We start from the raw sequence: 22,632 nt of genomic DNA, 5'->3' as shown, positions 1-22,632 counted from the left end.
CGATCAATGTTTTTCATTAGCAATTTAGCAAAGTTGATGGTGGTGGTGTGCGTGTCTGTGTGAGTGAGTGAAAGACGGAGAGAGAGAGCGCGACAGATTTTCTGTTATAACCTTCATTTTATGGAGGCACAGTGTGAGCACTCAGGTCGCATCAGAGCATCGGGCGGTATAGTGTGAGACCCTGCATCGTGACCTACCAACTTCTAACCCCTGCGAGTCAATCGTGCAGTTTGAGCAGGAGCTGAATAACGTGACTGAAAAAATCGCACAGTGTTTGCCCAGCTTTAGGTGTACTGTCGTCCGAGACTTGCACCGCAGTGTCGGCGTTTGTTTCCCTGTTGGCCATGCTTCTTGTTGTGGTCTTCTGTTGTCTTCCGGTATTTTCTCCGTAAGCGACCTTTCCTTGACCAATGAGATGAGCGGTAATCTGAATTGTCATACTCGTAAGTGTGCTGTCAGCTCATTGGTCACAAAGCAGGAGAGGGGCTGGGAATTATGTTTTCAAACAAAGCGTTAATTCCATTAAAAGTTATAGACTACTTTTGATTCTCACTGTATTACGGGACAAAGTGCGTCCCTTATTAGCTCAATACGGGACGTGTACTTTTGTTTCGAAATACGGGACGATTCTGTTTTTTAAGGGACGGTTGGCAACCCTAGTGTCTGTGTGTGTGTCCTTGTGCACTTGTAGGTGTTCATTCTTAGTGTTGGCATTAGTGCTTTGCAAATGTGAGTGTGTGTTCTTTCAGATATCTGTGTGTGGGTTCTGTATAACCACTCAGTTTTTTGCTACAGGTCTCATTTTAACAACCTCTTGACAAGTAATTAACACCCTTCAGGTCTCAAACCTTTCTCAAGTGCTCTTCACATGTTGCACCAAACACATCAGGGTTTTGCTATTAAGCTAGCAAGCTAATGATGCTACCAGAAGAAGGATGCACCTCTGCTTTCTGTGGGTTATTTTTTTATTTCTTCCACTCAGTGTTCGTCTACTTTAAATCCTTGATAGCTGTAATGAATGTATGAATAATTTAGTTTTGAATGTCTCTTAAACTTCATGAAAATAATCTTGTGCCTTCAGATAACTCTGATTTAATGCTATAAGCTAGGTCCTCTTTTTGTCCTGATACCGTTTCTTTTTTATGCAATGTCAATGTAGAACTACAAATTCATGCGACATATTTTAAGTTGTTGCTTCTTATCCTGAATTTAGCTCGAAAATGCAGTAGAAGCCATATGGTGGTGTGCTAGAGCTAATGAGTGTGAATAGATATGAGTTAATTAAGGACTAAAAGAGAGAGAGCAGAAATGAAAAATGATGAACAGAAAAATGAAGATGTAAGAAATACTGAGCTAGAGAGGAAGGATTACTGTGAACCCACATGTTGTTTAGATATTTAACCTGAGAAGAAGTTCATCTTATATTAAACTGTAATGTACGTTATGTCCCTGAATCAGTATGACCAGAACAGTTTGTGAGTAATACTTGTTCTTTGGCACTTACTATACTTTCTGAAGAATTGCATCAAAGGAGAAGGTGTGTTAATAACATCAAGATTGCTTTAATGGCCGTCTTTTTGCAAATATTTCCATGGAAATATAATATACAAGGCAAAAATAGATTTTTTACAATTCTAACAGGGCTGAAAGTCCGCTTATTAACTTTTATTCTTCAGCACAGTCTGAACTTTCTTAGGCAAGCTTTCTTGTCTTTTTAAAAAAGTATTCAGGAATAGTTCACTAGGTTTCTTGAAGGATGATCTCTTTGGATGTTAGTTGTCTTTAGTTCTTTTCCCACACTGCTTCAATAATGTTGAGGTCTTGGCTCCTGCAAGGCTAATCTATGACTGATCATATTCCATTGTGTTTTTTTTCTAGACATGTATGGTTGTACTGCATTGGCGGTGTGTCTGGGATCATTATTGTGCTGAAAAAGTAGGCCAATCAGATCCTTTCCGGGTAGTATTGCATGATGTGTCAAAATCTGCGTTCATCAATTTTGAAAAGATCCCCAACACTACTAGCTGAACTGCAGCCTAAACCATGACAGCGCCATCACCATGGTTTATAGATGGCTAAAACACTCACTATTATACCTCTTTCCTGGCCTACTTGAATTAAATATTTCAATTGATATTAAATATTACACTGATTGAGGATTTTTGGATTCATCACTCCATGAGACTTGTTGCCACTGATTTTCAGTCCAGTTATTGTGTTATTTGGCATACTTTAGCCTTTACTCACTGAGGTTTCAGAGAACAGCAGATGGATCAGCCCAGATGGATCTCCAATGTCCTGTGTCAGGTTTTAGCTGGATTTTTTTCCTGCTTTCATGTCAATGGGACATACATAGTTTTTTTTAAGCGGCCACTTCTTTTGAAACACTGCACATCATGCTGATATATACAAATATACGTTTTCAGCTAATATTTCTTTGGGAATTCTACTCCTGCACCATCGAGAGCATCCTGACGGCAAACATCTGCACCTGGTTTGGGAACAGCACCAAGCAGGACAGACGAGATCTGCAAAGGGTGGTGCGCTCGGCCGAACGCATCATTCAATCAGAGCTCCCTGACCTGCTGTCCATCTACACCAAGCGGTGCAAGTCCAAAGCTAGGAAGATTATGATGGACCTCTCCCATCCCAACAATGGACTCTTCTCACTGTTGAGATCTGGGAAGCGCTTCCGCTCCCTTAAGGCCAAAACAGAGAATGAGGAGGAGCTTCTTCCCCCAGGCTATTTGGGCCCTGAACCAGGTGTAGGACTGGACTCTCCCACACACATCACCACACGCACCACCACACATTTCCTATAATCCTATAATTCCTATAATTTATAATCTTTATAATCTTTATAATCTCTTCTGCTATTTGCACATTCTTTACTGTAAATTCCCAAGTTAATTTGTAAATTTTGTAGTAACCTGTAAATTGTAAATATTGTAAAACTTTTTTTCTGTCATTTAATGGTCGGGCATTGTACAGCTACAAGCATTTCACCCCCATGTCATACTGTGTATGGTTGTGTGTGTGTGACAAATAAAATTTGAATTTGAATTTGGAATCATCTCAGTGGTTTAAAAAAAATACTATTTTTTGGCATTTTTTAGAGATTGAAGTAAAGAAATGGCAACTAATCATGTGTTTTGTGACAGGCTACTAATACACACCTGGTTAAAGATATAATTTTAAATTGGTTCTTTGCCAAAAATAATTTCACTGCAAATTCTATGGAGAAAAAAGGTGAAAAAGGGGGGAAGAAAAAGAAACAAATGTCTGGCTCTTGGGACCAAACTACAAAGAAATAAGGGGTGGCTTAAGACACAGTCCTGTACTTGGATATACTGTTGGATTATTTTATTTATTTATTTACAGCTCATGTCCAGTTTGGCTTCTGCACAATGAACTGCCACTGCCCCCCCTCTTGGCCGTAAACCCTGGCAATCTGCCCTCTGCAGATCCCCGCTCCCACTCTCTGACAAGGACAGTCCTACATCTGTGAGAGAAGACGACAAGAAATACAATACAACCAATAGGCTCGCTGCTTCAGCCCGAGATGAATGCCTTAGCTATAAATCCATGTTGCAGGGTTGATAAGTTAATTGCCTGTATTGCTATCTCGTCGCCAGCGTCTAATATAAAAGAGCCCAGTGTGAGAGTTATTTTACAACAAATTGGTATTGTCTCTAAGTACAAGGCCAGTAGGACAGTGAATCTGGACAAGAAAATGAGGAAAATTTACTTTGAGTGGCTCCAAGACCTGCTCTCTGCGTCTGTGTATTAAAACAATCTTAAATAACTTTTTGCACACTGAGTTTTGAGTTGTTTTGATGTTTGCAGATGGTTTAAACAGCTGTTTGTTTTCAGGCTGTCAGGTGTATACGAGGGTGTAGGATTGCGGAGAAAGTGTTTGCTTATGACTTGTCACTTCGACGCAGCATTAATGCACAGACAGTTGTGATGTGGTCAGAAGTACAGAGTGCTGAAAAAAAATATGCATTGCAGATGTTTCTCTGCGGGATCTTTAAACATCGAGATAGATTTATGATCCTCCCCTGTTGACTTACTCACCCACACATACACACAAAAACAAGAAAGTTAGAGGTCGCACGCAAGCACTCGTACACGCCCATTCAACAAACACACAGGCAGAGACGCACACTTTTACGCACACACACACACACACACCACCACATGGTTTAGTGGAGGGTAGCCGCAAAATTTATCATCAGTCAGCTGCTGGTGGTGCAGGATAAATGGAGGAGGACACAGGAATGTAGCCCCAGTGAGGATGCTCTCCTCCGGGTTTGGAGTGTGACCAAGGCGGTCTTGGCTTGGCCACAGTTAGTCACGGATGCCAACTCGCTTTTTGAAACCGCTGTTTTCTCCCTTAATGTTTGCACAGCTCGCCGCAGTCTCCCAAAGCCATCACCCACCCTCCCTGCAGGGCAAAAGTGCTGGTTAAACCCTTGAATGGACAAAAGAGATCCATACTTGTAAAGCCAATGCCAAATTTCAAAAGAGTAGTTTTATTTATGTCTACTGCATCCCAAGAAAAAGCACCAAATGTCAGACTCAAGAACAAACAGCAGAAACTTGCATGCTAAAACAAAACAGATCAATATAATGACGTCAATTCAGGGTCTTGAAATTTCTGATAGACCTTATTTTTTTAGTTCTTATTTTTTCCTGTTAAGACACACATAAGTAATTACCATTCTCAAAATGTAAAAAAAACCCCCAAAACATCATTTTTATTCAACAGGAGACGGATTAACTGAGTAATAATGTGAGCACTGTACAAAACTCTATATGCAGCAAAAGCACAAAAAGTGTTTGTACAGTCGTATTGCTGCAGGTAGAGTGAGGCTGAAATCATACGGCAATGAATCCATTAATCACAGGAATCATATTAGAGCATTGTTATGCATGTTTGTCAATTGAGTGGCCTATCTATTTCCTCCATTAACCATAATTACTTTAATACATGCAAAGCTGGAATTATACACATACATGCAACTACAATGATTAATCATCCACATGCAACAGCAGCAGCTTTAGAAGTCATCTTGATGACTCACAGCGACGTAAACAATTACGCTGTTTCCCCCTGCACACCATTGTAATGCCCCGTGACTTGTCGTCGATTCATTATTCATACTTAGGGCATTATTATTCCATTGTGCGCTGTGCAAAATGGGATCATTAGCACTGAATATGAGAATGTGAAAAATGGATATATTGGGGAAAATTGTGGTGGATATTGTAGGTAGAAAACCCTAAACAATCCTGACTATTAGCAGATAAAGAATAGTAATTTTCCCCAAAGTAATTAGGATTAGCATAATATGACAGTGAATGCATGAATGATGCATACTTGATTGATATGTCGATGCAAGCACTGTAATGAGTCCCTTATCTCCACTCTCCAATGTAGGCTTTTATGCAGAGCGTAGCCCAAGGTGGCATCTACTGTAGTTCTACACCTCCTTAAGGGGACTGTATTAAGGAGCGCCCTGCGTCTCACACACACATTCATACAAAAGCAGTCACTGAGCAGTGCTAGCGTCTATCATGTAGTAACAGATTGAGGATGGTCCTTTTATCTTGACAGGCTCCCACTTAGAGCCAGACCAGGAAATATGATATGGCAGCTCATGTTCTCAGAGAGACTGTGTGTGTGTGTGTGTGTGCGCGCACGTGTGTAGGTAGGAGGGTGCCATGCTCCGAGTGTGCAAGTGTGGATATATGTGTCCTTCAGCAGCACTTTGCGTCAATCTGCATATTAGCGTGCAGCTGCACAGCATTATCAACAACCTCACATGTCGTCAGTCACTTTGAGCTGCTCTTAAGTGACAGCTATCGATTGGAGGTTTGCGTTTGTGCAGAAGCATCAAAGCAGCACCTTGCCCTCTGCATCCCACTTGAGATTGTAACTCTAGAGTACCCGCATCGAATGCAGCACCAGTATAGCATGTACTTGGCTTCGGAAACTCATTCTTCAAGCAACATCTGCGTGCATCTGTGTGTAGGTGGGTGTGTGTTTGTGTTCTCTAAGTGTGTGGAATGTGATGTCTTAAATTGAGCGCCACATTGTTTCTTGACCCTGCAGCTTTCTCACAACTTAATGGAGTTTTTTCCTGTTCAGTGACTCACCGAGGATCTGTGTATTGAGTAATTGTGTGCATACTTTACAGTGTACAAGTACACTGTATAAGTAAACAAACAAGTACATACAGAGCGAGTCTTTGAGGATCATTTTATTGAAATTACAGGAAGAGAACTGCTTTCATGTCTAATAGTATTAAATAAAGCTGATACTTATATTTAATGTGCATTGTTGTGTTATATTTGTCTATATGATTAGATTTATTTACCTTTTACTCCACTATATTGGAACCAGTATCTTCTTTTTTCTCAAATCAAATTGCAGTGTCGGTGTGGCTTTAAGAAAAGCAATAACCTGTTACTGTGCATAATCCACACAGCATAATCATAATTACTTTAAAATAAAATTACACTGTTTTTGATGAAGTCGTATCACTTGGGGTAATTATGTATGTTACCAAAAGTTGTTATTTTTTCCTTTTTCCGAGCGATTATTGCAAATCTTAGCAAACTAGGTAACGAGTATTCAGCTCTGAGAGGGGAACCAAACATAACAGATGGATTGCTGACGTGTTTTTAATCACCAGTGTTAGCTTAACAAAAAAGTAATCTACATACTACTATTAATTTTCAATGCTACTTCCATTTAGCCTAATAAGGTACAGTATGAGGCACTAAATTATATGTTTATATCCCAAACAATTATATGTTCTTTTCAGTTCAAAATATATTATATCTAATGAGGAATTCATTGAATATTTCCTTACACAAGTATATAAGAAAGCATATGTAGTAACAGATAAATCATGAATCTAAATTCATAGTAGAAATATAATGTATAAATTGTTTCTTTATGACTTATTGCTTAACTCTAGACTTTTAAAACTCCAACAAAAGAGCTCATATATCTATACAAAAACTGAAAGACTCAGGCTTTCTATAACCTCTATAACCATTCAGCCCGATAAAAGCACAAATAGTCTTAAAATGTCTCTGTATCTCTCAATTATTATTTTCCTTTTCAACAAAAAAAGCCTTTAACTCTTTTTACCCTGTGGCTACAGTTCAAACATTCCACATTACAGAATCATTATACGAATATCAGCTGCAGTAACTTCACATTGGAAGAGCAAACTGGATCTTTTACTGAGTGTCAATTCAGGCTTTTTGAGTGTATTTGACTGACCTGAAATCACCCCCTTCCTCAGTCTGCCTTTCTTCTCTACACACCTTTTCACTTGCCTCCACCTTTCTCCCGCTTCTCTCTCGGTTTAGAGAGATTTGAATGTAGGTCAGCAATCTCTGAAATCCTCATCCAAGTTTGATAAGTGCACTCCAGGTGGTAGTCGGGTAAATATTAAATTTGTAATTGGGGGTTCAAAGTATCCACGATTTAAATATTCTGGTTTCTGATTGTTAAAGAAAATAAGCCATCGCCCTGAGGACCTCGATAACATAATATGTAGTTCTCTAAATGTGCTCGTAATACATTTTTTAAAGTGTTAATTTGTAGAATCTGCAAACATTTAAAGGGTCTGTTTACCCAAATGACCAGAGATGCCAAATGAAATTTTATTTTTGGCACTCACAGTAATGAAAATAGCATTTAAGCATTTCAAAGGCCTTTTCAGACAGTTACAGAGGAACACGGGTGTGATATGTTCAAGGGAATACTCTTAATAAATAATGAGTTTACTCTCATAACCAGTGTAGGTGCTTCCATGAGAGAGACAGATGTCACTCAGCATCAGAAATTCACTTGATGGGAATTCTTTTCAAGTTGTCTCCACGAGGTGCGTGCAATAAGAAGGCTACGCTGTTTGATGTTTGTCAGTATGGAGTGAAAGAGTCTAAAGAAAATTCAGTTTGCCTTTCTGAAATGTAATACATAATAATAAATCCACAAAGCATACACAGCAGTCTGTTTGGATTGTTGTGATTATGGGTCTGCTTTTTGTGCAGCACCCAAGAAGAAGATATTTGGAGAAAATTGTGTTTTTATACCTATATAATATATAGTAAAGGTTTATAGACCTGTGTTGTACACTGTGGAGATATATGAAGGCACACTGATTTTGTATGCTGTGTCTGAAAATACGCATTAATGTCTGTTTCACAACAGCAAATAATCACTGGAATCCAGTGGAACTGGGAGGTCAGATAGTTGTCTCTTAATCAGGTCAATACAAATATCTGCATGGGTAAATATCATTGAAGACAGGAAGGAAAGATTTTTATTTTTTATGTCTTTTTGTAATTGGTTAAGCCAAAACCCTCAATTAAATATATTTTTAAAGCTCAGCCGGGCTCTCTTTAAATACGGATTAAAATTTCAAAATTATACGTTTGCTAATATAACAATGGGTGAGTGCACTGCGGCTACTTGGAAAAATAGTCCTTGATTGCATTTATTTTTAAGAAAATGACTGGTTTCTCTTAATATCGCCTGTGGACTTCTCATTCCGGCTCTTCATATTTCCACAATTAAACGCAGCCTCGCTCTAACAGCTGGCCATTAATCAGTCCTCGCGCTCGATTTCTCTTCCACCTCTAGTTATGATTTTCACATTACTCCACACTCGTTTGCCGCCGCCCGACAGGAAAGTGACCCCAACCCCCTTACCCCCAGTCGTCGCTACCGCCGCAGACGCGCACCTCAAATAATCGGGAAAGTGAGATGCTCGCATAAAGCTGCACACGGGCACACACGGGGTGAGAAAATAAGGCGTTGGAGTAAAGAACATGTATGATTGTATGATTGATGGTAAGTTGATGGGGTAACCGTAATGCCAAGTCCCCACCCCCAAACCCCTCCGCAGCCCCACCATCTCACAGGCATTATCCTTTTCTAATTACACTTTCCTTCTGAAACAGTGGATCAGAGGGCACCATTGACTGCTTTTAATCCGCCACCAAATTTTAATTAACACAGACGTGACCCCCGTCGCCGATACATACCGGAGAACGTCGAGATCACAATAACTCATAAATCACAGCCACAGATTTCATTCCCCCCGCTTTCCGCCGCTGATGAATTTCCAGATGGGGCCTTGTGGCTGTTAATGTCAGAAAAATATGCGAGAGAGAGAGAGAGAAAGCGAGAGACAGAAAGTGTGTTAGGGAAAGAAAAGGACGGAGGAAAAGTGTAAGAAGATGAACAGAAAAGCTAAATTGTAAGAAATAGTGTGTCTTTATGTCTATGTGAGAGAGATGGAGTTGAAGAAAGAGAAGGAGAAATGGCAGCAGCTTTGGTATGCTGTCAACCTTTGAGAGATTTGTTACCGGGGAGAGGATTATGGAGGCTGTGAAATGGGGTTGTGTTAATATGCCGGGTGTTGAGGAACACGATGTGGGCCAGCCAGCTTCACAGCCTCCAGAAATCAAAAGGCTGAACAAGTGAAACGTGACGTTTTGAAGAATTAATTGACACATCTCCGCGTGTATGTGAGTGTATAGTGTGTGTAATATCCTTTAATCATTGATTTTAAATCACAAGCCTTTCATAAATAACCATTACTTTAATTAACCTACTTAATGAACTGAATGCATATGGGTTATCATTAAACAACAAACTGACAAACAGTGATGTTCCCTTATTCTTACGATACCGGTTGTCTTATTCGAGTGTGTATATCTGCGCGTTTACGCATGCATGCAGTGTATCAGACTACGTATGTGCGGAGGTGGAGGTGGGCAGGGTGCCGGGTTTTGTTATTACTAAATCGCTCATCCATGCTACTAATTAAGATGCATAGCATCCCCCTATGAACGTCAGTGTCGCTAATTATCAAACAATGTAGTGCTCACTAGATATGAGAACTGGCAGCCTCTGTAGTCATGTTACCAACCTATTACTGCTACAATTACCAAGTGCCTGTCATTCTCCTTGTTAGTCATCTGCCTTAATTTTTTTCTTAACTAATGTCTTTTTTTCTTCCTCTCCTTCTCCCCTTCTCCTCCTTTCTGTCTCCAGGATATGGCTTTGTGGACTTCGACAGCCCAGCTGCAGCACAGAAGGCTGTGTCATCTCTCAAAGCCACTGGGGTGCAGGCCCAAATGGCCAAGGTAAGGAGTGTCTAAAAACAAGTTGGCGTCCTCACTTCCTCGTGCATTATCTTTAGCAATTTTTCGTTTTTGCTCATTCAGCTCCTGCCAGGTGTTTAGTATTGCACATTTAACAAACTTAACAAGTTTGCCATGAAGGACTTTTTATCTTGAAGAGAGACTCCTAAATGTGGGCCTCAAACTGCATTTGAGTGCCATTAGACAACAACTTGGGAAGTGACACTGGTGCATGTATGTCTCTGTTATCTTACTGATGCTGAAACTGGAGTCTAGCACAAGATACGTGAAATTGTGGATCACTTCTTTCCTGTGGTTATGTGGGCTTTTTGTGTTGTGTTTGACAGTATGCATACAGTATGTGCTGGATTACAGCACTCCATGGCACTTGTGGTTTCCAGTTAGTGAGCTGGCCCCTCTCTAACTGAGGTTTGACTAGTCGCTTGTGCTACGTTGTCGAGTGTTATTAGCCTGCTAAAGTGGAAGCAGATGAGACAAGCTGTTTGAGTAGTACAAAAAGGGCCCTAGTGAGTTGTACAATGGAGACAGGTTGATAGGCATATGTGGAGAGGTGTAGCTTAGAGGAAACTGCACACTGCCAGGGTATGATCTTATTCACCAATTTCCTATACAATCTTGTATTTTATGTCAACACTGTGGTTGCATATTTATTGTTGGGCATTTGGCTGTCTGACAGAAGAGCCGTTTTACCGGGAAATGCATTTCAGAGATATTGTTTGGTGTTTGGCAACCCTCAGGCAGTGATCATACTGTTCTTTTCCCATTTTTGTTCTCTAATTTTCTTCATTTCCCTGTTGACTGCTCTGAGAGTCACCATATTAGAAGGCACAGCAGGGCCCTCTCTCCGGACATCTATGACAGACAAGCCTGCCTGACTTAACCAGGCTATTCTTGTACCCGTCAAACATTTGTTAATGTCAGAATACCTTAATAGGTGAAGAAAATGTCAGTAGCACTGAAACAATAAATATGCTGATGACTATTTGAGGGTGCACCTTGAGTGATTTTTCTTGAGACGAGATGGCGTGCATTTGATCCAATCCAAAAATCCCCCCCTCCCACCCTCGAAACCGAAGAAGACCTGATGAGATGGGGAGCGGCAATGGCTCCGGTGAAGATGACAGAATTGATGGTAACGATGAAGGTGGCAATTATTTTGATCAAATGGGATGAGATCTGACAGGAGGAGATGATATTCCGTGTGGTGCTCAGGTGTGCCATTTCTCAAATGCGCCATTTGCCCGTTTCCTTTCCCCACCAGTGTCCTTCTTCCAATATTTATAAGAGGGCAAGCTCTCTGAATACTGATAAGAAACCATGCTCTTTGTCCATCACATTTTAAGACCACTCTTTGCATTGCTCCCCTTCTCTCAGTCAATATTTTCATGAGAGGGGGCTCGTGTCCCAAAACAAAAGAGCTGACCTTTATAGAAATCTTGCCGCAAACACATTCTCAAAATCATTTTCTATTAGCATTTGTGTATAATAGCTGATTTTTTTGAGTGCTCCCTTGTTCTGTTCGCACAAATGGTAAGACCAACGTTCTCTGCTGCAGCTCTATGCTTTTATCACACTTGTGAGGGACATTAAGTAGTAGTTTGCTTTTATAGACTCCCTCTGTATCTCGCTAATGTGTCTTTACCAGGTATCACTGCCATCACTCTATCGACTCCTCACCCAACACTTCCAGCCTAGCCCCTCACCATTTCTTTTGCTTAGTGCCGTTTTCTCTCAGCATTGTTTTGGGTTTTGTTTTGTTTTTTTGGTTCTCCTGCACACACAAATATACAGACACACACACACATTTGTATTCACATCCACCAAGTGTTGCCCTTCGAGACATCCAATGAGCAGTTTTTCCTCCATCAATAATTAACAGCGTGTTATCTTTGTGTCTGCCTACCTGTCAAGGTGTCTCTCACACCCCACCCTCCTCCCGCTCGTTCTGTCATGCCGAGTAGCATTCCCGCAGCGGGAACGGATGAAAATACAGGTGAGCACCGAGGAGGGTGCAAATCAGAAAGACTACTGCTAACGCCGTGGACGGCTTCCACAATAAGAACATCCAGCCTCGTTCTCTCGCTCCCTCTGCTCCATTTTGTCACTCCACAACAAAGTAATAAACGAATCGCAAGTCGGAGCCAGAGGCTTTGAGCTCATTAAATAAAACTGTCACAGTAATCAAGTTGCACCTTTTTTCCTGCCTTGATGCCATTAAAACACTTTTATTAAGGTGCCTTATTTTAAACACAGCTGCAAACCAGGCAAGAAATGGAGAGAAAGGCAAAGGATCACTTGATTTCCTCTTCTTCCGCCAGTGAAGCAGCCCGCTGTCTCTCTCCTCTTACTCCCCTTGGAATTTGAAATACCAAGGCAGTAGAGATGAAACGTTACCTTCCTTTTGTTTTGCCCTCCCCTGGGGATGGTGACAGCGAGAGGGAGGAGAGGAGCCATAATTAAGACACCTAAAGGACACTTCCCCCCCGTGCATCCCTTCCTGTCACTCACCTCTACACAAGTCACAGATAAGAGCACTTAACATAGGTGTGGAGTACGTGTGTGTGTGTGTGTGTGTGTGTGTGTGTGTGTGTGTGTGTGTGTGTGTGTGTGTGTGTGTGTGTGTGTGTGTGTGTGTGTGTGTATTTGAATGTGACAGTGTATTATTATGTGCATGTTTGTCTGCACTACATTCCCTGAATTACACATTTTTTGCATCATTTTGTAACATTTTTTATATAATTGTAACTAATTTTTAATTTAAACTAGGATGCCTGTCATTTCATCTAAAATGGAAAATTACATTTTGTAAAACACACGTTATACCTTATTAACCTTATCACCTTGTCTTTGCGTACAAAGAGTTGAATGACGGGGGATAAGCTCACTTTAGTATAAAGAGTTGTGAAAACGACCGACTGGCTTCATCTAAGACTGAGAAATGAAAAAAACGTGGGGTGTATTTCTAAATCTGGAACAGGCACTTTAGCATTTTGCTTTCTAACTAGTCAAGCGTCTCTGTTCTAGCTATGCTCTTTGAATAAAGATCTTCACATCCATAAGTACAGCAGGTGTGTCGTGGGTTTGTTGAATTTTATCCCATTTCTTAAGAACATGACTGTCAGATCCTTTTCATCTGCACCTACCTCCTGGCACAATACTCTTCTTTTGTTCTTCATTTGTCCGATTTCTCAAATTTCTTAAGGACACACTGCACACAATGCCACAAAACACCAAATTTTCAGCTTAGATATCTTTGTAAATCTTGTTTCAAAAATACTATTTTATGTCTGTCAGTTTGTGTTATCATTGGCATTTCTGGCATAATTGAGAGGAAATTGGTTTTTTTGTGTGACAGACTACTAGCAACAAAGTTCCTACATATACAATTTTTAAATTGGTTCTTTGCTAAATTTTCTGTTATAAAACTGTCTCATCCTTTGATTTAAGTGCCTTTTGTAATCTCGAATGAGTCAGGTTTAAGTTGCTTAACGAACATATATATATACATATATGTATATGAGTAAAAAACCTGCTAATGTTCAAAGAAAAGCTTTAAAAGAACTTCAGAAAGGCTGGAGAAATACTGAGCAAAATCTAAAACAATGTAGCTTGGTTCAAGTCTTTTTCATGGTACTAGAACTCTTAGCAAAAAGGTGAAAGGGATGAATAAGTATTAACCAAAATGTATTAGTTTTCTTATTTATCAGTAGAGGTAGGCACAGATGACTGCTTATATAAATAACATGTTTTTAAATAAGAGGCGCTTTTATGCTGCTTTAAAAAAAATTGTATAGATTAGTGTGATGTGTACATAAAATGTACTTTTTACATTGTCATTAACAGGCGCGTGTATGACATCACTAAAGAAGTATTAAAACATTCATATAGGCAGTATGACTTTATATAAATTAAGGTGGGAAAATCTGGTAAATCTTAACATAGTGTTCTAACAGGAGACCTTAATAGGATTCACTAGGGTAAGTGTGTTCGTGTTTTGTGCATGTGTGTAATACGGTTTGTAGGCACGCACTTGCCTCCTGGCACCATAGACTCTATTCTCCGTGCCACTTTGTTCAGGTAGCTTTCCAAACTGAGAAAACCGACACATCGAGCAGACAGAATGATAACAGGTAAACGCCGCGTCTAGCTTCGCAGATGCAAACCTGTCAACCAGCCGCTCGCCTCACTCTCCACAGGCTGCCATTTTCCCCTTGAGCCAATCAGACTGAATTATGGGAAGGGCACCCTCGATTGTGGTGTCTGTGTCGGAGAGGTAATTCCGCCTGACAGCTGCTTGCTTTCAGACAACAGCCAGTCTTTATGGAAATCATCCCTCCCTATTCTCGCTCCAGTCGGCTTCTGCTGATAACAGCCCGGATGAAAACAAAGCTGTCCTTTTTGTATTTTCTTCTTTTTCTTTTTTTTTGACTCGTTCCTCTCGGCGTGGACAACCTAGAAGTAGAAAAAAACAACTCTGACACCCTATGGAGGCTAACCAGGTTCACCCAACTTTCTATAGCTAATTGTTATATGAACTTTGGATCTTGCTAGACATTGTCTGATACAAATAAATATACATGCATTATGTGAGAATAGTATACATAGTGTCAAAAGTGTCAAAACTAAACAATGGTGTTCATATTAGAGAATTTAAATAGTGGGGATGAAGACTTTGTGAATAGCATCTCCATCCTTACCCTTGTTTAAATAGCCGATATTTATAAGGTTCGCAGAAGCTGCAGGCAGACAGAAAGGCGCTACTTGCCCTTCACGTTACAGAGGGGAAATTATGCTAAAAGCATCATTAAAGTGCCTCCATGAAGTGAATCCCAAATGTTTATGATAACGCAGTGCACACACCGGCCCTTCAACCAGTAGTCACTGGCGAATGCTTCAGATGGTTTAACGGTGTGAAACGAACCGGAGTGTTCAGTCCTCCTGCTCGTTCCCTCTCTCCCTCTCATGCATTCTCGCTTTCACTGCCTTTCGCTTGCTCTGTCTCCTCCACTGTCTTTTTCTTTCTCTCTCCCGGGGAAGGTTTTCTGTCAATATCACATTTATAGTCATGTGAAATGCACGGATCCCCCTATGGGTGGTCTGCAGTCAGTCAGCAGACTTTCTTATTATCCTTTAAAGGTGACTTCTCTGATGTCTCAGCTCCACTGGCACCCAGGACACCACCGTTCAGCTCAACACAGGGTGACCTCTGTATGATAATCAAAGGGACTTGACTGCGCTCTCACAGTTGGTTACTGACAACAGCTAGCCTAGCAGGCCTAGCCAGCATCGGTTAAATCTGGAGAAAATGCAGCTGGAATGCAGTGCATTGTGTATACCGAAGGATAATTGCAAAGACTTTGGGGATACAGGTGCTCACTCAGCAGCATCATTCACCTCGCTGTTCTCCACCTTGAATGCAGTGCCATTTCCCCTCTGACATCCACCTCAGCATTTGTTCACAAAACATATGGTGTCAGTGTGGTGATCAGCATTTTCCCCCGGAAGCTGCCATCAACTGAGACATCCTTATGATTATAGTCCCTCACAGCACCTCGTTTTCTTACATAGTGTTGTGCTCAAATTTTATGGATGTAAAGGATTCTTGTCAGCACATAAGTATAGTTTGGACATCGCCATAACCTGTAGGTTTAGACTGATTTCCTGCAAATGTCCCTTTCTTTCCTCACTAATTGTCATCTCCCTGAAAGTATGATATGACCACTTCAACATTATGTTGGCCCACCTTACTGTTGCCAATGTTTACCTTAACCTTAATCCCAGTGCATGTTGAATTTGAATTGCCAGATGTCCATATTAAAAACATACAGTGTATAAAAACAATCCTTGTGAGACAAGAACTGAGGCTTTACTTCACCTTGAATACTCAGTTTCTACCTTCTTTTTTTTTCATTTATAAAGCACAACACAACCACAAGGTCAAACTACACCAGTAGTCTAGTCAACATATGTGTATAAAAATGTGCACAAAACAGCATACTTGAATTGTATTAGGCATTTAATACACCCAGCACAGAAATAACCAACAATAAAAGGATGTTTTTTGGCAACAGCAGAATAACATTTTAGTAGACTCTTGATTATAGATGCACTGATTGCAATTTTCATGGCCGATTCCAATTTCCAGTTTGTTTTTTTTCTGTGTGACCTCCTGATGCCGATTTTTGATGATTCCAGTTTACTTTCTAAGAGCTATAGAGGATGGGGTGTGCAAACAAAAACACATTTTCTTCTATGCAAACTTATTTTATTATTGTCATAATAAAGGAAGTTAAACTTCCAAGGTGAAAATAAAGTCCTCTGCTAATACAAAGAGGTACAAATAATTAACAGTAAATGAATTGCTGTACATCCACCTTTACTTGACCTTTTTTACCTTATCTAACAAAAGTAGGAGCAAAAAATTTTATGTCACAAAACAAATGTCAGATACTTTCCAGTGTGCTTATAACTTCACTAGATAACTGCTTTGATCCTTTGCTCATACCGAGGCTGCTGACTTGTGGCTGAGCTCTGGATAACTTTAGCCACTTTAAAGTTTCTTTAATGTCTGTGTCCAACCAGGTGAAGGTGATTTAGTTTTGTTGTTACACTTTCATGGTTATTCCCAGCCGTGTTTTGCTTTTGGGAATTTTGCATCGCTCACAGCGAAGAGCCTCCACACTACAACATGTTAGCATGTATCTGTTAGTCTATGCATGTCAGTTTGTCTGTGCTGTGTATGTGTTGTGCATGCATTTAAGCCACTGGCTCATAATTGGGCATACATAGTGCTGACGAGTCGGTCACCGGTCCGTGCCGAAAACAGGAAAAGGGACGATTCCTGTTCCTCGCTGGTCAATTGGTGCATCTCTAGTCCTGATGGTATTCATTTTTCCCTTGGTTTGACATATATACTTCACAAGTACACTTACTCATTGTTACTCATTGTATGATACTAAGGAGAGAGTAGTAGATGAGGTGCTGCCCCTTGGCATGTATATATAATATCATCCAATCTGAAGGAATTTTGCTTTTAGGAATGGCCTTAAAGTGGTCAGAGCTAATATGTTTCTAGCACAGGCCCAGCTGAAAAGCTGAAAGCTTCAGATTGGAAGAAAAAACGAGTTATGAATCATGCAGGGGTACTTGTCCCAAATAAAAAATATAGTGCTGAAATTTGCATATGTCCACTTTAAAATAATTAAGTTCTCTAAAGTTGTGCTGCGTTTCTGCTGATTTACTGAAAATGCCTGACAATTTAAATAATCTTTTTCCATGATGATTTTGACTCTTTTTCTTTTTCATTTTTGTAATTGGCCTACACTAGAATGACGTGAATGAAGAAATATGTTGACACCTGTTGAAATATGCAGTGTAGGGAGATAATATAACTCCTAAAAAGAAAGAGCTGGATTTGCTAAGGTACAACTTTTTTATAAGCTGTAGTTAGCACCACTGTGGCTCAGCACACCACCCCCCTCTCGTTTTTCCTGCAGAAGTGATACTTTTGAAGGGCAAAGCCAGTGAGAGTGAGACGGACCATCTGACAAGCACTGGCTCCGAAGCACCTCTGTTGGCTTCCACTGTCTCTGCCGTCTAATTACGCTTCAATCATCCACGGGAGCGCTGCATGCGGTAAATTATTTTGCAGAGCAGTGCGGAGACGTGCCGAGCTGCGAGCATGAGAGAAAATGAGAAATAGAGACTAAGTAGAAATCAATAAGAGCTCAAGTAAAAATAAAAAACCCCCCACAACTTTAAAAGGTAGGAAAGATTATCAGAATAATGGAATTAAGAGAGAAACAAAAAAAGCCGGAGAAACTGCAGAAAGTGCTGGATGGTGAGAATGAGATCGCTGTCTCTCATAATGTCGCCTCCATACAGCCGGATTTAGACGAGTGCAAATGAACAAAGTTACAAACTTGTCATTTAACCAGGCAGAGAGGTGCGGGAGAAAGCGATGCACCGAGAGATGCCGAGTCCTCTCCCACCTACTCCACTTTTATATGTTGCCGAAACTAGCAGCCAGCTGTGTAAATGAAAGCATGAATAATGTTAGAAACTCACTTGAGCACTGCGTAACAAAGCCTTGGTTTAAGCGGAGTAGGTGGTGACTGATACATGTGTTCCCCTCGGGGCTTACTAAAGCTGTATACGCCTACTGCAGAGATCGAGCAGTACTACGAACACATACTCGTATACTCGCATTGACTCATCTCTACTCACCTGAAGCTGACACCGGTTCTTATACATGCTTATGCCCTTCCTGTGCCAAAATGGCAAGACTGAGATCTTCAGGGCTCACAAGAATTGCTCATGTCTCAGTGTGAGAGTCTTTGTTGGCCTGATAGCCTGCGGTAAAACCCCTGATTCTGGTTGCCTGCAGTCTTTGGATGGAGTCTCTGCTGCAATTCGGTTGGGTTTGATTATCGGAATACAAATAATGTACAAATCAACTGTTACTGCACAAAAAGACTTGCTTTAATTTATATAAAACACAATTACTTCATAATTTTTGCATCGTAATGTTTTGGTAGCTTATTAAAGCATGTTGTTTCACTAGTTTAGTTTGCCCTACATTCATACACACAATACTCAAAAATACCTGCTGGATTTGCAAGTTTGGAACTGGTGTACACTAAGGGAAAAACACCAACATTCCAGCAGTACTAGAGTAGTACAGTATATGCCTGCCGCTACATGAAAGATGGCACAGATACTGAGGAATCATTTGGGAATTACTGCCATTTTTTCTTAAGAATATCAGTCTGTCATTGGGTTATTTTTTATTGGTTTCCACTCTCACTACAAAAGTGGGTCTAATTAAAGTACAATTTGCAGTGGTTGTATTTATGTGTGTATAAATAGCAGCTTGTTTTGTTCCCAAATTGCTCCAAAATGGCCTTGTGTCTAAATTGTAGCCTTAATAAAGAATAGTAAAGGCTTGCATTCTCAGTACGCTCAATGCTGCCATGCTTCCTTTGAAGCAAACATAAATATGGCTTTTTCAGGTCTGGTAATGGCCACAGTGTGCAGTTATTAGAATCTCTTTGATGTGGCAACTGTGCCAACCTGCTCGGTGTCTCTGTGAATTGATCTGGCTCAATTAGCGGGCCCGCAGAGACGACGTTCAAAGGACTGGGCTTCCACGCTCAACACTGACACATAGACCAGGTGAAACGCTTTGCATTCATTTACGCAGCTGGCCCTGAGAAGATAACCTGCGAATAGTGGTGAATATTGGAAAATCAATGGTGCAGCTTGAGTTTCAAGCAAAGCTTTCACCAAGAATGTTTGGTGCATTCTTTAACTAATTTCCCACAGCTATGGGCTTAAGTGGGATTTAACTAAATAACTTCTAAACATGCTTCACAATCTGCTCACTCTACTTTTTAACAGTGTGCTTCTTCCCACAAAGCTTACATGCACACTCATATTTGACTACGATAACAATATGCACCTAATAATATTTCCAATTTGATGCTGATCATTTAAAGAATATGTTCACTGTGGTTATTTCACACTAGACGCTCATTGTACATCTGCTGTACTGCGTATAAAAGAAAAGTTTGATTTTCTAGAAGATGCTCTGTTAAACACTAATACTTGGTTACAAAGGAACTAAAGAGTGAGGCTTCCATCACTCAGGTCAAACAAGCCTGTGTGTAAATGGTAATATTAGGGTGATACTGAGTGCCATTAACTGTGTACATACACAAAAGGCAAAGAGTGCATTTTGTGTATGTAAATGTAGACACTCTGGCCTCTCTTCCACCCTTCGTCTCTCCCCTGATTCAGCTGACCTATTTCAATTTGTCTTCATCAGTCATACCAATTAACTCGAGGATTAGATTCCTCAATGCCAGCCACCCCGAGTCCTCCCTATATACCACTACCTCTACAGTCCCTCTGTTCCTACATCCAATGCTACCGCTGCTTTTCTTAAGATTTTGTGTTTTGGAAATCTTTGATACCTCTGCACAACTGTATATGATATGCTACAAAAAGCGCACTTCACAGGATTTTTCACGGGAAGTATTGTTCGAAATCATACATTACAGTGCACTAAAACCACTAAGCTTCAGGTTTTACTATTGCACGGTGGGTTTTTTTCAAAGCACAAAACTCTGAATGATGAAGTACAATGATTGTTCACACAGAGAACGTGTAAAAAGTAAGGTATGTGTGTAATTCCACAGAATGCACTGTACTCTTGAGTGTGCATTGATCGAGTCACATAGTATGCATACCTCCAGCAGAATTTCATATTTTACCCTCCCTCCAAGATCACTCAGTAAATTCACACAGAAAAGACAATAAGTAGGCTTCTGCATCATTTGCACAATTTCCTGCTGTACAGCTACGAGCAAACACTGGGGCTTTTTTTAACGATTTGTTTATTCATGTGTTCACCATGCTAATGTAAATCTGCAAGATCTGCATTACTGGCGAATATTTAGTACACGATGCAGGCTAACAAACATGGTGTTGAAACAGTACATTGCATTTTTAGGGGGGGGGGTGTTCAAACTATGAAGCAAAAACAATGGAAAAAAAACTTAGAAGTAAAAACTCAAAAATACCAGAAGAATATACTAAATTAAATAGATCTTTGCTACTTAGTCAAACATAAAGAGTGACTATATGAAAACACAGCACCTTAAATTCATCTTTAATTTACCAGAAAATGGCATTTGATTAATGACCACTGCAGCTGCAGAAGTCCGTATGCCAACTTGAACTGCTTATATCCAGTTGCACGCTCGTGTGAGTTCGCATTCCAGTCGCACCGAGCGTCACTTTGCATAAGTCATATTTAATAGCAGGTTTGGGGGCTGAAACACAGTCAGTCAGATTAGAGACTCCATCGGTGTTAACTCTGAAACAGAACTGCCAGGAAAAACTGGGGTTCAATTACAGAGAGACCAATGACACATACTTGGAGGTGCGGGATGTTGTATATAGTACATTTGCAAAAGAAAAATGGACAGCGCTAATATTTTCACGGCCTCTTATCTATAGGCTTCCCAGCAATGATTAGGTGATCAGTTTAGTTTTTACAGATGGATGCGATAGCTTAGCTTTATTTCCCTCACTGCCTCTTTTCAGTTTAAAAAGAATAACATCAGACACGCCTCTTTCTTTTCTTTAACACTAGCATCCCCAGGCTTCTACCTTTCTACCTATAAAACCCGAGAGCAGTCAAATGGTGGAAGTGGAAGCTAAATTGGCTAAATTGACCGCGGAGTCATCATTTTGCGTTTCTACCTTTAAAAGCCGGAGAGCAGTCAGTCAAATGCTGGAGTCGTTCATATGTATATTAGGTCGTTACCTAGGAATTCTGGAGGGAGGGGAGTGGGGGTGAGTGATTGAGGGGGTGGGGGAGTGGAGTGTTTCAGTTTGCCATCTTAGGGAGAAATCAACACATGTCCTTTGTATGTCCTTTGTTGCTGACATTTATTGATAAAAACAGTACAAAAAACCAACCATTTGTACACATATTTACAAATGGCCTGCTGAGTGGTGCATGGAGCATGTTCATTGGTTCATGGACCTCCCTGAACTAATGGCATTTATGGCAGCAACAAAAGCGGTGAGCTTCCTTTTGTGTTTCATCTTGATGCATTCTCAATCATCCAGGGAAACAAATCTCCAAAAGTCACCAACTTGGAGTGTTTCAGTTTGCCATCTTAGGGAGAAATCAACACACATGGGTGTAGGTCCTTTGTTGCTGACATTTATTGATGAAAACAGTACAAAAAACCAACCATTTGTACACATATTTACAAATAATGATAAAAAGTGAGTGAGTACATTTCAACATTTTCAGCAATCACTCACAATCCTGGCACTGCCACGGTATCTGTCGTCTGCATTTACCACATGTGTACCTGTAGCAGTGAACACATCGCACAGTGGCCTGATTTTTTTTGCATCTGTGTACTTGGATTTTAGGTCGCAAGCCACCCAAAACTTGCTCCATGCACCACTCAGCAGGCCATTTGTAAATATGTGCACAAATGGTTGGTTTTTTGTACTGTTTTTATCAATAAATGTCAGCAACAAAGGACCTACACCCATGTGTGTTGATTTCTCCCTAAGATGGCAAACTGAAACACTCCAAGTTGGTGACTTTTGGAGATTTGTTTCCCTGGATGATTGAGAATGCATCAAGATGAAACACAAAAGGAAGCTCACCGCTTTTAGCAGCTCCCCCACCCCCTCAATCACTCAGTGAGTGATTGAGGGGGTGGGGGAGTGGAGTGTTTCAGTGTTTCAGTTTGCCATCTTAGGGAGAAATCAACACATGTCCTTTGTATGTCCTTTGTTGCTGACATTTATTGATAAAAACAGTACAAAAAACCAACCATTTGTACACATATTTACAAATGGCCTGCTGAGTGGTGCATGGAGCATGTTCATTGGTTCATGGAC

General features: G+C 40.5%; 1 protein-coding gene across 2 annotated transcripts in view; it reads left to right on the top strand.

Moving 5' to 3' along the window:
- LOC146609535 (RNA-binding motif, single-stranded-interacting protein 3-like) overlaps window positions 1-22,632 on the top strand; it is a 301,239-nt gene that overhangs the window by 158,495 nt on the left and 120,112 nt on the right. For both annotated transcript variants that reach the window (XM_085345750.1, XM_085345749.1), the window contains exon 6: window positions 10,088-10,179. In XM_085345750.1, coding sequence (XP_085201876.1) covers window positions 10,088-10,179 — 92 coding nt within the window. The remainder of the gene's footprint in view (window positions 1-10,087; window positions 10,180-22,632) is intronic.

Source organism: Diplotaxodon limnothrissa, linkage group LG22 (assembly GCF_057381915.1).
Source record: "Diplotaxodon limnothrissa isolate DT_005_m linkage group LG22, D_limnothrissa_male_GT1.1, whole genome shotgun sequence".
NCBI lineage: Eukaryota > Metazoa > Chordata > Actinopteri > Cichliformes > Cichlidae > Diplotaxodon > Diplotaxodon limnothrissa.
Note: the sequence above shows the minus strand (reverse complement) of the source record. Positions and strands in the feature narration are given on the sequence as shown.